The following is a 17,752-nucleotide window of genomic DNA, read 5'->3' as shown; positions in this document are numbered from 1 at the left end:
GGTATCAATTTTTTTCCATTTAATTTATAAAGTGTGTGTGTGTGTGTGTGTGTGTGTGTGTGTGTGTGTACATACCAGTCATAAAAAAGTAAAGAAAGATTTGGACAAAGTCTAAAAGGGCACAAATAGAGAAACAGAACACGTACACACACTTATCCATCTGGTGTTTTTCATTTTATATTAAAGTGGGGGTGGGAGAAGGATATTGTATTAAGGTATAGCCAAGAAGTTTAGGTTAGATAGTTGGAGGAATTTCCCAGTGAATTACAAGGGTTGTAAATGTAACATTAATCACCCTGGTCCGGATTACATAAAATATATAATTGACCTCCATATGTTTTTAAGTTAAAGATTGAGAACTGTCTTTTTAAGAGAGTTCAATTTCATTCTGGCCTAGAGACAGAAACATATTCAAGATAGTTCTAAGGATATGTTGTCCATATGACCACCATAATAACTTATATTTGCATTCAATCAGCAAAGACAGGGGACAATTTAAATCTTCTCATTTGAGAAAATGGAAAAGCAAAGATTTGAGATAACTGGGCAGAGTTCCTATTCTATACCTCAGAACTAAACAAGACTGAAAGGTAGGAAGGGGTTCTAAGCACTCTCTTCTTTAGGACTTTTTCACTATTCCTTATCTTGAAGAGTAAATGAAAAAAGATTAAGAATCCAGTACAAGCAGTCTGACCTAGCTATGTGAGGCAAGAGGAACTATTATTTGCTCAATATAGGGTCAACTTTATTGTCCTACAACTGTACTTCTTAACATGGTGGTCCACAGACTTCTAAGGAGTCCTTGATAGATTATGGAGGATATGTGAACTTGAATGGGAAAAAAATATTTTTACTAACTAAATTATTTTAGGTAACCAAAAATTTATTTTCATTAACTTTTGTTTTCCTTTATAATCAATTATTTTCTAATTTTAAAATACTATTCTATGCACATATTTAACTTATATCAGATTGCTTGTTGTCTTGATGGGGGGAGGTTAGGGAGGGTGGGAGAAAAATTTGGAACACAAAGTTTTACAGAAATAAATGTTGAAAATTATCTTTAGATGTATTTGGAAAAATAAAATACTATTGAAAAAATACTACTATTCTAAGACTTCCCCAAAGTGCCAAAAGGGTGCGTCATGATATAGGAAAAGATGAATTCCTTTTCTGTGGGATATTATTGACCACCACCTGGACTTGCAATCCTTGAGGACCCTAAAAAGTATCTTATTTAACCAGTATAAATTAATGAATGATGTTTATAAATCTTATTACTCTGTATCCTCCTTGGATGAGAATTCTACTTTTTTTAGATTGTAACTCTGTGTATAGTATCCAGTCAATGTTTCATGAAATCTTGTATTCAGTAATGTCCATGAAGATCATAAGCAGAAAAAATTAAGAGTTTTCATCAGTAATTCCCCAGATGACCCAATTTATAGTATTGGGATAATTTCTTTAAAATATACACATTTGAAGGTAAATGGGATTACAGGATTTTGTGCAATGCAGAGAAATTTAAAATATGAGCCCAACTTATTTTTTAAAAGAGCTTCCCCATTCCAAATCCAATTTCATTTCAAAAAATTGATGCTCTCCTGAAAATGCAAGGCCATTTAGTGCCATTTTGTAGCTTCATCACTATTCCCTCTGCCCCTGGAACTGATCACTTCCAAATAAAAATGACTTGGAGAAGTAGCAAGATTCCAGCTTCATTTATTAAGCTATACATTTTCAAAAGAAAATTAAGCCAGATGATAGTTGAGAAAGGAATATGCACTACATCTGATTTGTCTTTAAAAAGAAATATAAATTGGTAAATGAAATACTTTTAAGTCAACTGCATTCTTTACATTTTCTTCTATTGATAGGGGCAGTATAACCTTGTTAAATATTGACAAGACCTGAATTACTAGTACCCCAGTCTCTGCATTTGTAAAGAGATGGGGAAAGACATCTCCTTCTCAGTAAACCCTTGTGCTTTTATATCTGTTCTGAAAATTAACAAGGAACAACTGTTGATCCCATGGGGCACCTAAGTCTCTGTTACCTAGTGCAAATGAAAGACTCATTCAGAATATTATGATAACATTATTGCTACCATCTGTCCAGCATTCCCATCAGTGCCATCCAAGCATGTTTTCAATTGGTTTCATCGTTCTACTTACTTTTCAAAATGTGCTGGTTTATCACCTTCCTCTTTGATGCACAGAGTCAAATCATTAATACTGAAAAAGAAAATGTGGCTGGAAGCATCTGTCTGTAATGCCTCTTAAACCCTAAGAGAGGCCAGAATCTTTATTTCTTTTCTGCAAGAAAGCCTGAAATCATAAATATGAAACAATGCTCTTTTAGAGATAATAGATGAGGGACTCTTAATTTTTGTGTGTCATGAAACCTTTTAATAACCTGGTGTAACTCATGCTTAAATTAAATGTACAAAATTTCAAAGGAAAACAATTATATTGAAATGCAATTATCAAAATATTTTTAAAACCAGTTCACAGATCTCAGGTTAAAAATCTCTGTTTAAGTAGACCCTTTCTATATTGTCCTATCATTCCATTCATTGATCAAAGAACTTTTAATTAGAGTCAAAAAGGAGATATAATGGAGAGATGATCCCTCAACCAGATAATGCTTGAGTATCCATGGTAAAAGTCTTAATGACTGAAATCTAAAGGTAAAACCCAAACCTGGATTTTAACCAAGTCCTGCATTCTTCTTTCCAACAAGTTCATTCACCAGAGCTGCTGGTAAGAAATAATATATTGGGGTTTGTGTTTTATTTCTTCTTTTTCTGATGAAAGAAGAAGCTGTTGAAGTATGCTGTTATAAGGTCAAGAAGCAGGCAAAGGAGAAAGGAAAGAGACTGGGGAAATCTCCAAATTTAATATTTTGACTCTTGAATAATCAGGAACTGATAATAATCAGGCAGTAAGCTTCTGCTGCAGCTGAGTCTTTTTGACTTAATTTATCTCCCATGGACCAAGGTCATCGATTGAATCTCTTTTGTATCCTATCAGGTTCATGGGGATGAAGTTCAAATCTGTAACTTTTAAAGACTCCATTTTTAAGAATTGTTACTTTGAAGATGTGACCTCCCAAAACACCTACTTCAGGAACTGTACATTTATTGAAACACATTTTAACAACACAGGTATGTCACTCACCACTGCCATCAAAAACAGGCCATTTTGGCAGTTCTACAATCATCATTATAAACTCTATGCATATAACTAATGTGGGGATAAAGGATATGTGTAAGATAATGATAACACCTGAAACAAATTCATTGGTTGACTCTCAAAGAGTCAGGGTGAGTTTCCCATCTTATTGCCTGAGTTATTACAAGTATATTTGTCTTACAGTTATATCTCACTTTACCTAATAGATGTGTTTCTAAAAAGTTGAGTGTGAATTAATTTTTCATTAATGATTCTACATAGTGTTGGAGAGTTCAGTACTTAAAAGTCATATTATGAATCCTTTTGAAAAGCAGAGGATTTTTTTATAATTTATCTGCTTTTGTAAATCCAGGTTTTCTTAGCCTGAGTTTGCTTAGGGTGTAATACGTCTTTCTTCTTCTGTAGCAAAAGTCAATAGCATGATTTAGGGGGGAAAGTTGGAATCAAAGCTCCAGTTCAAATGCCAGATTATATTATGATACATGTGACCATAGAGGAATCATTTTATTTTTCTAATCCTTAATTTCCTTATCTACAAAATGAAGGGGTTATGCTAAGTAGCTTTTAAAGTCTCTTCAGGCTCTATATCCATGATTCTATGAAAGTGTGGATGTTATCTACTTTTTTGTTTGTCCCTCTGGGAAGCCTGAAAAATATCTAGATTGGGATCTAGCAGGAATGAGTCCTATGTGACAGCCCCTAACCAGAAGAAAAGTAGAGCAGCCTCTGTTCACTTGTCCGTACTCTCAGGAAGAGAAAAGGAAGAGCCCATTGTGGGTTAACATGAAGGAAAATTTGAGTCCAAATTTGTGACTGCTCATTCTTACCTACCCCTTAACTCTGTTGACAGGATACAGACCAAATGTGAGCAACTAATGGGAGGTATCCAAGGCCACAGAAACAAGACTAGCAGTACTTGACAATTTTTAAATGCTTGACATGCAAGCACCTGAGAGGAATTGTTTCATTATAGTTGCACAAAGGATTGCTGGGTGATTCAGTAGATAAAGCACTATGACAAGAAATCAGGAAGACCCAAATTTAAATCTGGCTGCAGACACTTAATAGACAATTCAATCCTGTTTGTCTCAGTTTCCTCATCTGTAAAATGAACTGGAGAAGAAAATGGCAAACCACTCCAGTATCTTTGCCAAGAAAACTCCAAATAGACTCACAAAGAGTCAGACAATAGAAACAATAGCAAAATGTCCTATAGAGTAGGTGTTTAATAATTTTATTGATTGATTACTTGATGGGCAGGTCTTTCTGGAGGATCCAAAGGATTCTAATTCAAAAGCTAATTTCATCTAATATTTCTTTTTTTGTTGTTCTCTCTCTCTCTCTTCCTCTCTCTCAGAAGCAAATGGGATTAAGTGACTTGCAGGGTATACAACTAGTTTTAAGTCTGAGGTGGAATTTGAACTCAGGTCCTACACTCTATCTATTGTGCCAGCTAGCTCACACCTAAATATTTCTAAAACACTTAACACAATGCCTTTCTCTCTCCCTAAATGTGATTCATTTACTTAGTCAATAACTATTTTTCGCCTATGAAATGTGCTAGATATTGAGGAAGTTACAAAAATAAACAGATATTAAATTCCAATTCAAGTTACATTAAGGATTCATTGTATGATTAGAACAATCAGGCAGCTCCATGAGCTGGACCTGGAATCAAGAACCCCTGAGTTCAAATTTAACATCAAATGGAGATAATAATAACACTTCCTTTTAAGAGTTATGATGATAAAATGAGATACTTGCATAAAGTACTTTGCAAACTTTAAAATGTTATATCAATGCATACTTTTATTATCATGCAATTTATTTGTCTCAAATTCCCACAAAATGATAAATATAGCCCATAATCTTACATTTTGAAATAAATTGTAGCTTACATTAATTGTTTGGTGTTAATAGAAATGCAATATTAACATGATTCAAAAAGAACAAAACAATCAAGAAAAAAATAAGATTAATGACAGTTAATGATAAAACATGGCAAAAATGATTTAAAACATGCTAAAAATGGTAAAAATTGGTAAAAGAAGAGACAAATAGTCTTTCTGAATTCACTTATTATGTCAATAAACATTAGAGACAGTTTGGCTTGATTGGAGAAAGCTCTGGGATTGGAGTTAGGAAACCTAGGTTTAATTCTGGTTTGTGAAACTTATTAGCCTTGTGACTCTGGAAAAATCACACAACCTCTCTGTGAATTAGTTTTCGTAATCTATAAAATGAAGATATATCGACTTTAATCAGTCAACATATAATTATTAAGCACCTTCTTGGTACCAAATACCATTCTAGTCACTGACACAAAAAAATCAAAAATCTCTTGTCTTCAGAAGCTTACAGTCTATGGGAGGAGGTAACATGTATACAAATAAGCATATAAAAATGTATTTCTCAAGTTGTGAGAAAAATACTTTGTAAGTCCACCCTTAAAATCCTATGCAGATATGAGTTATTATTAACAAGTATCTGTTTATATAAGGCATTATGGTTAATTCAAAAATGTGTAAAACATGGTTCCTATCCCCACTGGTCTTAGAATCAGGAATTTTTATCTTCATGAGTTCAAATCCAGCCTCAGACTGGCTGTATGACCCTGGGCAAGTAACTTAACTCTGTTTACCTCAGTTTCCTTATCTGTAAAATGAGCTGGAGAAAGAAATGGTAAATCACTCCAGTATATTTGCCAAGAAAATCCCAAATGGGATCACAGAGTCAGACGGGACTGAAATGAGTAAATAACAGCAGCTACACTCAGGAGGCTTACAATCCCAATAGTCTTAATTCTTGGCATATTTCCTAATTATGCGACAATTAGGTGATATCTAATCACCTCTATTCTCTCCTTCACAGATTTTGAGCCATATAAATTCATTGACAGTGAATTTAAAAACTGCACATTTTCGAACAACAAGACGGGATGTCAAATCAGCTTTTATGATGATGACAGCGCCTACTGGATTTACTTTGTTAATTTTCTGGGTACACTGGCAGTATTGCCAGGAAATATTGTATCTGCATTGTTGATGGACAGGATCGGACGCTTAACCATGCTAGGTATGTGTGTGTTTTCCTAGATTACATAAAATGAAGAAACTTCTTACAGTCTAGCTGATACTCAGTTTTTTCCTTTAGAAGTAAAATGTTTGGAGGTAAAAAGACATCCTTTCCATAGATGTTTAACTGTAGCCTGATAACCTATTTAAGTCTATTTTATAGACTTTATTTTTATAGACTCATTACTGACTAAAAAACTAATTACATATAACCAACATGTATTTTTTTCCACTTAAATAACTAAGAAATTTATAAAACTCATTTCATAGTTTCCATGTTTGAAATCCAGTTGATTGGGCAAACTAAACTTTCTTCCTGCTCACTATCCTGCTAGGTCAGGTCAATGATTTACAGTGGGGCATGGAATATAATAGGAATACTTCTAGGAGTCAGAAACTCCCAGATCTGACATTTTATTAGGTGCGTGATTAATCCTGGGACAAATCTCTAATCCCCATTCCCTGTGCCTCCCACCCCCAACCTCAGTTACCTCATCTATAAAATGAGTTGGAGAAGGAAATGGCAAACACATTCCAGTATGATTGCCAAGAAAATCCCAAATAGTTACAAAGAATCAGACATGACTGAACAAGATTTCTCCAAACCTCAGATTCTCCTTCCTTAAAATAGAGATAATGATATTTATGTATAGTAAAGGCAACATTGTATAGTAGGTAGAGTACAGAACTGGAAGTCAGGAAAATCTGGATGCCTCTGACATTTAGGAGCTATGTAATCCTTGACAAATCCTTTAATGTGCCTCAGGTGACTCCCTGGAATTTACCTATGAAGTCACAATATGGTCGGTATTGATGGAGAAAGTTCCTATGTTGCTGACATAACAGACTCATAATATTTTTATCACTACCAACCTTACAGGCTCATTGTTCAATGTCATACAGAATGTAAATGTGAGCTATTAGTGATGATTTTTGTCATGGTACCATGAAAGTCCTTGCCTTCAAAAGCTAAAAATTGTCTTCCTGTGCTTAGCAAGGATTCAGATGGCCTATTAGGATTTATCAAGAGCCTATTGTTATGAACAGGCTGATTTAAAAAAAAAAAAACCTGGGAAGATTTACATGAACTATTACAAAGTGAAGTGAGCAGAATCAGGAGAATGTCATATGTAGTCATAGTACAATTATATAATGATCAACTGGAAATGACATAGTCATTCTCAGAAACATGATGACCCAAGACAATTCCAAAGGATTCATGATGAAAAATACTATTCACCTCTAGAGAAGGAATCAATAGAATCTGAATCCAAATCAAGCATATCATTTTTCATTTTTTCACTTTTTTTGGGGGGGGCTGCATCTTCTTTTACAACATGACTAATATAGAGACATGTTTTGTATGATTACAAGTGTGTAACATATCAAATTGTTTGCCATCTCATGGAGAAAGAAGGAAGAAAAAGGAGAGAATTTAGAACTCAAAACTTTAAAAAATGAATGTAAAAATGTTCTTTACATATATTTGGGGGGAAATAAAATAAGTAATGGGACTTTGCTGTATCGAATGCTAAATATATCTGCTTTAAGGAAACAAACTATCTGACAGCCTTTTGTGTTGTTTCTTATTAGGTGGCTCCATGGTGCTTTCTGGGATTAGCTGCTTTTTCCTGTGGTATGGTACCAGTGAATCCATGATGATAGCCATGCTTTGTCTCTATAATGGCTTGACTATTTCTGCCTGGAACTCCTTAGATGTGGTCACCGTAGAACTCTACCCAACGGACAGAAGGTATGTTCTAACCAGTCAGCATGCTTAGGAGGCAGCAGGACCACAGGAGTGGTGGAAGTATCGGCACTATCCAAATAGATTATTGTCCCCTGAAACTATTTGAAAACATCTGGCTTGTGAGCTGCAGGTTCCAGAGGAGTATCAAATAATAATAATAAGCCACAATGTATAACTGGTAGCAAAAACAAATAGGGCAGAGAAACTGAAAGAAGTTAATTAGAAATATGAATTTGTTTATTGGCCGAGGATATGTGGAGGCTATAATAACACAGCAGGCACTGGGATTTAATAGCATCTTTTGGACTGGCTAATGAGTATGGGCAAAAATTTCCAATTGCTAATCACCCAGGAGGGTGAATATATTGGGTCAGCAGGTGTCTACATGATTTTTGTATTAATCAACCACAAATAATGCCCCTAAAACTCAAATTGGAGGAAGGCACAGCACACTTCCAATTTCCATAAAGATTGCTATTGGAAAAAAATTATTTATCCACTCCTAAAGGTGGAGACATTCAGATCTCCAGCCTTGTGCCAGAAAAAAAAAAAAAAAAAAAAAAAAAAAAGGTCTGGAAGAAAGAGCTTTTAGTTAGGAAGTGGAATGAATTCCATAATGGAATAATTGATTTAAAGAAAAGGAAGCCATTTTCTTGTATTGTTAGGCATGTGTGAAAACAAGTCCTTTTTTGTTTTCTCTCCGTCTCAAATGACTCTTCCGTTTTCTCCCCATGGAGATTTACTCTGCCTTTGGATGGAGTCAACACTGTTCTTGGTGCTTTGATTGGGAGTGTGGGAGGGAGGTGGGATTTTTCCAGGATTTCAGTTAAAATGTTCACTCCTGAGTAGGAATGTTCCTTTACTTCACCATCCTGACAGTTCTCTTCTGCTTTTCAAGTGTTTCTTTTCTTTTACCCTTCTTACCTCTAGTTCTCTCTATTCCATCTGGTTAGTCTTAATTTCTTTTTTTTTTTTATTTTCTTTTATGTAATGAGCATAACGATCATGACCAAAGTCATTTTAGTTTACAAAACAAAAAAAAGATTGTCTCTGAAAATTGTGACCTTCTGTCACATGAATTTTACCATTACCAAAATAATCATTCTAAAATACTACTTTCTTCATGACTTTAGCCTTCTCAAAATCTACAATTCTACAATACCAACAGAATAAAATCCAAATACCTTAGTTTGCTATTTATCTTAGTGGCTAGGAAACCTCCCAAAATGAATAGAATGGAATGGAATGAGAAGGTAGGAAAATTAATGTAGTTCAGTGGAAAGACAAACAAAAGATCTGAATTCAAATGCTACCTCTGAAATTGCTACTTATCCATTCTTGGAGAACGGAATTTACATTAATAAAGACTTATTAGCTCATCATTATTGAATATTTTAGCCCAGGACTGGAAAATGGAAGCTTTCCAGAAATGTAATGAAGTAGTCCTCACTAATGACGCAATTAAAGTCACCTTCCAGTTTGCTGGTGGAAATTGGCACTCATTAGAACCTAATAAAGTCAATGCATTCTATTTTTGCTACTAGGCCTAGTTTGTCCTTACAGCTGATTGCTGGTCTCAGCCCAGTGCCTATTATTCCTCTCTAGAGATCTTAGCTCAGGGAATGAACTTCCAAACCTTCTGAGTTGCAGATCAAAACAAAACGTTGGTGAGTTTAGGCCTGGGGTCCAACAAAATTTCAAATCGAGTGCCTGTGAGTCCTTTGTTGGCACTTTGGAAGGAACCATCTTGGACTCTCTTGTTTTAACCAATAAGGCCTTGAAGGACATAAGGCTAATATAAAATTTGAAAAATAGTAAGGGACTCAGGTCTGTACTGAGGCAGTCCCATGCAATAATAATTACTTCTATCCACTAGTTGTTGTTGAGTCATTTGGTCATGTCTGACTCTGTGACCTTATTTGGTATTTCCTTGGCAAAGATACTGCATTGGTTTGCCATTTCCAGTTCATTTTACAGATGAAGAAACTGAGACAAACAGGATTAAATGAGTTACCCAGGATCACACAGCTAGTAGGTGTTTGAGGCTGGGATTTAAACTCAGAAAATGAGTCTTCTTGACTCTAGGACTGGTACTCTATCCATTATACCATACATCTGTCATTTAAGTATAAGCATTAGAATCAGGATTTGAATCCAGAACCCTTGACTCCAGAACCCTTGAAGAAGTATTAAGCTAATACATCTTTCTTCTACATCATGCAGCCTCTTAAAGTAATTGAATGCTCTTAGTCATTTGCTCAAGGTCATATAGAAAATTAAGTGTCAAAGGCAGAATTTTGATTCAGATCCTATAGATTCCAAGAGCCAGTGAATCCATGATGGTTCTTCCTATTATACCATGCAACTTGAGGGATTATTAGATGTCATGAGTTAATACATATAATCAGTGAGGAAGGGGAAAGAAGGAAGAGGTATTCATTTCAAACCTTCAGATGCAGATATTTAGAAGATCCAGGATGTCTATTTGGGTGAAAATCAACTTTGGGAATATGGATGAGGATGATTTGGAATTTTAGGTATTATATAGAAATAGGAGATGCCTATTTCTGTCTAGCTGGGAGACAGAGGCACAGTACACCCAGATACTGATTCTCTTTTATTCCAACATTTGTGATGACGGGTACAACATTTGTGTCTGGCACAAACTAAATGCTTAGAAAATGTTTATTGATTGTTTGGTTTAGTCTCTAGGAATGGAAAAAGAATGCAGAAAGGGATAGAGAGATGATTGAGTAGATTCAGAGTTTAGTGAGTGAATAATCTTAGAAATGTATGTGTCCCTCATACTTGAAATAACACTCCTTCCTCACCTCTACCTCTTAGAATACTCAGTTTCTTTCAAAACTCAGCTCAACCATCGCTACTCACAACAATTACTTATTGATACCTACTATATGTCAGGTATTGTGCTGAAGCACTAGGATTTATAAAGATAGATAAAATCAATCCTTCCTCTAAAAGAGTTTACAATCTAATGAGAGAGGCAACATGCAAAGAACTGTATACAAACAAGATATACAGAACAAACTGTGCATAATCTCAGAAGAAAGACATTAAAGGGACCAGGAAAGATGGAATTTTAGCTGAGTTTTTTTTTTAAGTAATAACTTTTTATTTTCAAAATACGTGTAAAAATAGTTTTCAACATTCACCCTTGTAAAACCTTGTGTTTCAAATTTTTCTCCCTCTCTTCTCCCACCCTCTCTCATAGACAACAAATAATCCAATATATAGTAAACATGTGCGATTCTTCTATACATATTTTCATATTTATCACAATGCACAAGAAAAATCAGATCAAAAAGGGAAAAAAGTGAGAAAAAGGCAAGCAAACAACAACAACAAAGGTAAAAATGCTATGTTGTGATCCACATTCAGTCCCTATAGTCCTCTTTCTGGATGCAGATAACTCTCTACATCACAAATCTATTGGAATTGGCCTAAATCACCTCACTGTTGAAAAGAGTCAAGTCCATCAGAGTTGATCTTGTTGTTGCTGTTTTTAATATTCTCCTGATTCTACTCACTTCACGTAGCATCAGTTCATGTAAGTCTCTCTCTGAAATCATCCTGTTGATCATTTCGTATAGAACAATAATATTCTATAACATTCACATACCTTATTCAGCCATATTCCAATTGATGGGCAACCACTCAGTTTCCAGTACTTGCCACTACAAAAAGGCTAGCTGAGTTTTTAAGAAAGCCTATGAAGCCAGGAGGTGGAAATAGGGTGGAGGAGGAGAATTGTAGGCATGAGGGACAGCCATGAGGGAAAATTCTTAGAGGTGAGAGATGGAGTATCTTGTGCTAAGGGGTCCTAGAGTATGTAGAGGGAAGACTGGAAAAGTGGGAAGAGTCAGGTTATGGATAGCTTTAAAAACAAATTGTGGGTTTTATATTTGATTCTTGAGGTGTTCGGAAGCCACTGGAATTTAATTTAGAAAAATCACTTTTATAGATGAGTGAGCAACTTTTTACATGAAACTAAAAGGAGATGATTTCTTCCCCCAAACATCCATCACTTAAGTGAGTTTCCAACTGGTCTTGTCCTGTTCCTTACTTTCATCTCAAAAACAGACTTATGGTGTCCTGGGGTCTCTGTCACACATATAACCTATTTCAATTAAGAGTATATTTTGTGCTTTTTTGCCTGAGGCACAGAAACCGATAGTTCTAGAGCTGCTGAAAAAAAAAATACCAAAATGAATTCAATTCATTATGTCTTGTGAATGACTCTCAAAGGAGGCATTAATGCTATGATTTATCATTATTCTGACAATGTAATATTACACTAACCAGAGGCAAGCAATTTGATTCTAAACTCAACCAACTGACTGAGAGCTAAGCCATATGACTCTGAGCTAGCCACTCCATTTACAAAATAGTAATAACAAGTAAAAACAATAATAACAAGAAATATCAAGAATCTAATCACAGAAGGTGAAAATGCCATAGATCGCCCATTTTCTCCATTTATGTTTGTAGTACATGATTCTATTCTCTTTACTCCCTCCTTCATTCATCCTTTTGTTTTTATTCAGTTGAAATCAATTGAGGATTATTGAGTATCTATCATTTTCAAGCCACTTATATATTAAATATTTAATGTTTCTATGTGAACTAGGGAAAACAGTCCTTCCTTACTGAGTTCAGAGTTGTATAGTGGAGAGAGCTCTGGCTGCTTTGTGTGTTTTCTAGACATACTTCCTCAGAGGACCTGGGTTGAAATCCTGACTTTGTCACTTACATATGTGACTTTGGACATGTCACAACCTTTATATGTTTCCTCATCTGTAAAATGGATTCTATGACCTCTAAGGTTCCTTCAAGATTTAAATCTAGAATCCTCTCACATTTTCTCTTTCCTTTACTTCTCATGAACCTCTATGCATTGCCTTAAACATAAGAATACAATGTAAGCCTCCCCCAATATTGCATTCTTGGGGTGATAGCAGTATAAAATAGGTAATTATTTCATTTGACATGTGCTCATTTGACCCAAATTTAGGAAGAACTACATTCCCACTAAGAAGTTTATACACACACACACACATACACCTTCAGAAAAGACCATATTTTTCTACATGCCATTTTCTTCTCTAGGATCTATATCTGAAACAGTCTCCTGCCTCTCCTTTTCAGGCAGAAGAGTCTAAGAGTTACCACTCTTCTTTTCCCAAATAAAATTTAGTGGAAAAAGTGTTGACTGGGCTACACTGCTCCTTAGGCTCACTGTGAAATTCAGGATGGCTTACCTTTTTTTAATAGCATTTTATCTTTTCCCAATTATATGTAAAGACAATTTCAGTGTTCATTTTATTTTAATTTTTCAGTTCCAAATTTTTTATCTTCACGCAAAAATAATAAGCAATTTGATATTTGACATAGATTACATATATACATATATATGAAGTTGTGTGAAATATATTTCCCTATTAGTCATGTTGTGAAAGAAGAAACAGGCCAAAAGAAAAAAAAGACATGAAAAAAATAAAGTAAGTAGAATAATAGCATGCTTCAATCTGCATTCAGATTAATATTTTACTTAACTTTTTTAGGTCTTTGTTTTTCATCTGGAAAATGGGGTTTTGGGATTAGAGGTTTGCAAAGTATTTTTCCAGCTCAAATACTTTGTCAACAGGTAGAAATATTTGCTGAAATACATTTAAGAAGTACAGGTATTCATTACTGGGTCTGTATCCCAAGGGAATCATAACGGAGGGAAAAGGACCCACATGTGCAAAAATGTTTGTAGCAGCTTTTTTTGTGGTAGCAAAAAATTGGAAAAGGAGTGAACACCCATCAGTTGGGGAATAGCTGAACACTTTGTGGTATATGAAGGTAATGGAATAATATTGTTCTATAAAAAAATGATGAAAAAGCTGATTATAAAAAGGCCTGGACAGATTTACATAAACTGATGCTGAGTGAAACAAGCAGAACCAGGAATACATTGTACGCAATAACAGAAAGAATGTGTGATGATCAACTATGAAAGGCTTGGTTCTTCTTAGTTGTTCAGTGATCCAAAGGAATCCCAATAGACTTTGGACAGAAAATGCCATCTGCAGCCGGAGAAAGAACTAAAGGGACAATATAGATCAACAAATCCTATGTTCACTCCTTTTTTCTGTTTTTTTTCTCTCTCCCATGGTTTTTCCCATTTGTTCTGATTTTTCTCTCCCAACATAACTCATTAAACAATGTGTATTAAAAACAAATAAACTAAAAATAAAAAAGAAGTATAGGCATTTCACTATCCCATGTAGGAACTGATATAGGGATGTCAAATGTTTACTTTCCTTGAGATTTCATGAATTGTTTTTGGTTTATTCATTTACAGAAAATTCAGTACTATATTTCTTTATTAAAATGTGGCTCTAAATTCTTTGGATTTGGATTATTATGGGACAAATTAATGCTGCCTAAAACTCTCTGCTGATTATATCTTTGATCCAGGTGTTTGCTGGCTGTTGATAGAAGCTTTCTAAAGGAGGACCTCTACCTTTAGAAAGTCTTTCCTCCATGGAGTGTAACTATTTTATAGTGGGAAAAATCTGGAGCTTTAAAGTTTCCACAGAGGATTTAAGAGCAATGAAATACTTTCTGACCACTGAATTCTAATTTATTTACTTGTATTTAAAGAATATATCTGTGCACAGAATGTTTTGTAATTCACTTCAGCATGGCATGGAACAGAACTGCAAATATTATGTAAATCATCACAAACTTATTATCTCCAAAATTGGTCAGAAGTTCTGTTTTCTATAATTGATCATTACAATTTCTATGTAATTGCTATAGTCTGCTTGGTTAATACTGTCAACACTACAGGCTGGAAAGATCATTGATGGTAGATGAAGGAGGCTGGGGTTTAAATCCTAGTTCAGCCACTGTTAAGAAAAAATACATATTAATAATATTCTTCAATTTAAGCACTTCTATTAAAAACAATTTAAGTTGATCTTATTCTATATCCAAGCCATCTCTAACTTAGAGAGAGAGATCATTAAATTGGCATGGATAACTCCTAAAGACTTGTCCCTCAAGACAATTTGAGGTAACATTTGCAGGAAGCTTGGACAAGGAAAATAGTTATTAAAATACAGTTTGGGATTAACATTCCAGAGCAATAATTACTAGTAGATTTCTTCCTTTCTACTCCCCCAAGGAAGGCAAAGATCTTCCTTTCTGAATAGCTAAGAATGGGTCATAAATCAGTTATCTCAGGAGATGGAGAAGGTAGAGATCCCAATAACAACAACAGCTAGTGTGTTTGTGTGTGTGTGTGTATGTGTGTGTGTGGACATATATATGTACATATATATATTTATATTGTTATGTACATCTATGCATTTATGTATATATGTATACATGCTACATAACATATATTTGTGTATATGTATATATTACATTATATTAGATTGTTTGGGGTTTATAAAATTCTTTTAAAAATCTTCTTTTTATCTTCTTAACAATTCTATGAAACAGGTATTATCCCCATTTTACAGTTGAGAAAATTGAGGCAAATAGAAGGTAATTGACTTGTCCAGAGTCATACAATTAGTAAGTTTATGTGGTAGTATTTGAACTTAGGTCTTCCTGGTTTCCAGAACCTATCCATTGTGAAACAATTATCTAGTTGCAAATACCTCTTTGTTAAACTTTATTTTATACCTTTAATCCATTTTCTTAGGAAAGAATCAAGTCTAGAAAGGGTTTTTAGATCAGAGAAATGTTTTATCAATATTTCTAGTTGCCCTACTAAAAGAGTTTTTTTTAATATGCTTAGCCACTGAGTAATTTGGAACAAGTCACTTTAGTTCTTTGAGCCTCAATTTTCTCATGTGGAAGATAAAAATAATATCATCAGTATAGAAAGTAAGATGAGGCACTATGGGACAAAGGGATGGAAAAAAGAAAGGTAGATCCATATGTGTTTTTAGCATATCTAGCAGCTCTTTGTGTAGAATCAAAGAACTGGAAACTATAGGAATGCTTTTCAATTGGGGAATGGCTGAACAAGAATTACATTGTAGTGGATGGAATCTGAAAGGACTGAGGAAACAAAAGTTTGAGCTTTAAAGCATATCAATTTATTAAACGATGCATGCCAACTGCAAAGCAAATCAGTACCAGGTCTCCTCAGCTTGACAATGGATCCCCAAAACGGGGAGAGATAGATAAGCAGGATACAAAACAGAATCTATAATTTGATAATCTGATTTCTAATTAGAAGAAAGATTAGGGCTTTCCAAATCAGGACAGGGAGAACAAACAGGTACAATTTTCTGAAATAAGAAAAATGGATGTCCCACTCCTCCTAAGTGTCTATATTTAATCAAAGGAATATGGAAACAATAACTGCCTGATTAGTAGAGCTAGTTTTCAGGTAAGACATATCGGTTGCTTTAAATATTTAATTGTGAGAAAACTCTGCGTCAATCTTTGGATCTCATTGTGTTTTTGGTCAGCATTACTTAGGTTCTGATTAAAAGTCTAAGCAATATGTAGAAGTGCTCCAGCTTCCCAATCACACAAGGGTAGATTCAAATAATGCAATAAAGTTTTGTCACAACTCCTAAAACTGAATAAAGTTTTCTCATAAGGCAGAAATTGAATTAGACCCATACCTGAATAGAAAAGAAACTGAGCTATCTCCAGAATTGAGTCACAAGATGTCAGTGTGGTTCATTCAGTTTCCACAATTCTCTTAATTCTCCTTTATTTGTTTGTTTGTTTGTTTGTTTGTTTTTTTGACCCTGAGAGAGGAGGCAGCCAATTCCCCCATGGATAACTTATCTATAAGCCATATATCTGAAATATTTTTCATATATTCATAATCAATATTATGTAAATTAAGCGACAAATCAAACTACTTAGAAAGCTTACAACAGACTAATTTTAAAAGGAGAAATTTACATGTGACTGAGGTAACCAAAAAAATGCAACAAACATAAACAACACAAAACAAACACTCAAAATAATACAATGATGATCATCAATATTAAATAATATTTTCTTCTTCTAGTTTGGTAACCCACCATAAATATTCATTTAATCATCACATTTTGTTGGAATCCCAAATGTCTCCTATCTGATCCTATCTTCTATTGAACATTCTGTCATAAGTCTCATTCTCAGGGTATCTTTGAAAGGGGCCCAGCTTCTCTGGGTTCTTAATCACTTGTAGTTCTTCCCAGATAATTCTGCTAAAATCTCAGAGTAATAAGAATTAATACAATTTGTAATAAGAATTAAATAATAAGAAGTAAGTAATAAGAATTAATACAATTGCAATCCTTAAATTTGGTTCTCCAAACCTGAAACTTCAAATTATTCCAATTTTTTGCATACTACTTGTTGTTTCTATCTTTACTGAAACCCTGTACCTAAAATAAATAAATAAACCTGTATCTGATATAAGAACTTAAAAAAAACATAAATGAGAAAATAATTTTGCTTTTATTTTATAATTACTAATATAATTTTATATGTAAAATCCTTAATCTAATTTTGAGAACATTTTCTCATACATACTCAAAGTCCAAATTTCCCTGCTAGATAAATTTGGAAGTAATCATATACATATGTATATAGCTCTCAGAGAAAGTATCCTGTTGTTTTCTCAAAGTTTATATTCCATTTAATTAGAAAACTTTTATATTATATCTTTATATAGTCACTCTGTTTAATTCCCCCATTAGGAG

At 34.2% G+C, this 17,752-nt stretch overlaps 1 protein-coding gene across 2 annotated transcripts in view; it reads left to right on the top strand.

Annotated features, from left to right (window-relative positions):
- SV2C (synaptic vesicle glycoprotein 2C) overlaps nucleotides 1-17,752 on the top strand; it is a 267,533-nt gene that overhangs the window by 225,185 nt on the left and 24,596 nt on the right. For both annotated transcript variants that reach the window (XM_031966305.1, XM_031966313.1), the window contains exons 10-12: nucleotides 3,033-3,166; nucleotides 6,066-6,269; nucleotides 7,862-8,021. In XM_031966305.1, coding sequence (XP_031822165.1) covers nucleotides 3,033-3,166; nucleotides 6,066-6,269; nucleotides 7,862-8,021 — 498 coding nt within the window. The remainder of the gene's footprint in view (nucleotides 1-3,032; nucleotides 3,167-6,065; nucleotides 6,270-7,861; nucleotides 8,022-17,752) is intronic.

Source organism: Sarcophilus harrisii, chromosome 1 (assembly GCF_902635505.1).
Source record: "Sarcophilus harrisii chromosome 1, mSarHar1.11, whole genome shotgun sequence".
Taxonomy (NCBI): domain Eukaryota; kingdom Metazoa; phylum Chordata; class Mammalia; order Dasyuromorphia; family Dasyuridae; genus Sarcophilus; species Sarcophilus harrisii.
This window is presented reverse-complemented; position numbering and strand designations above follow the sequence as displayed.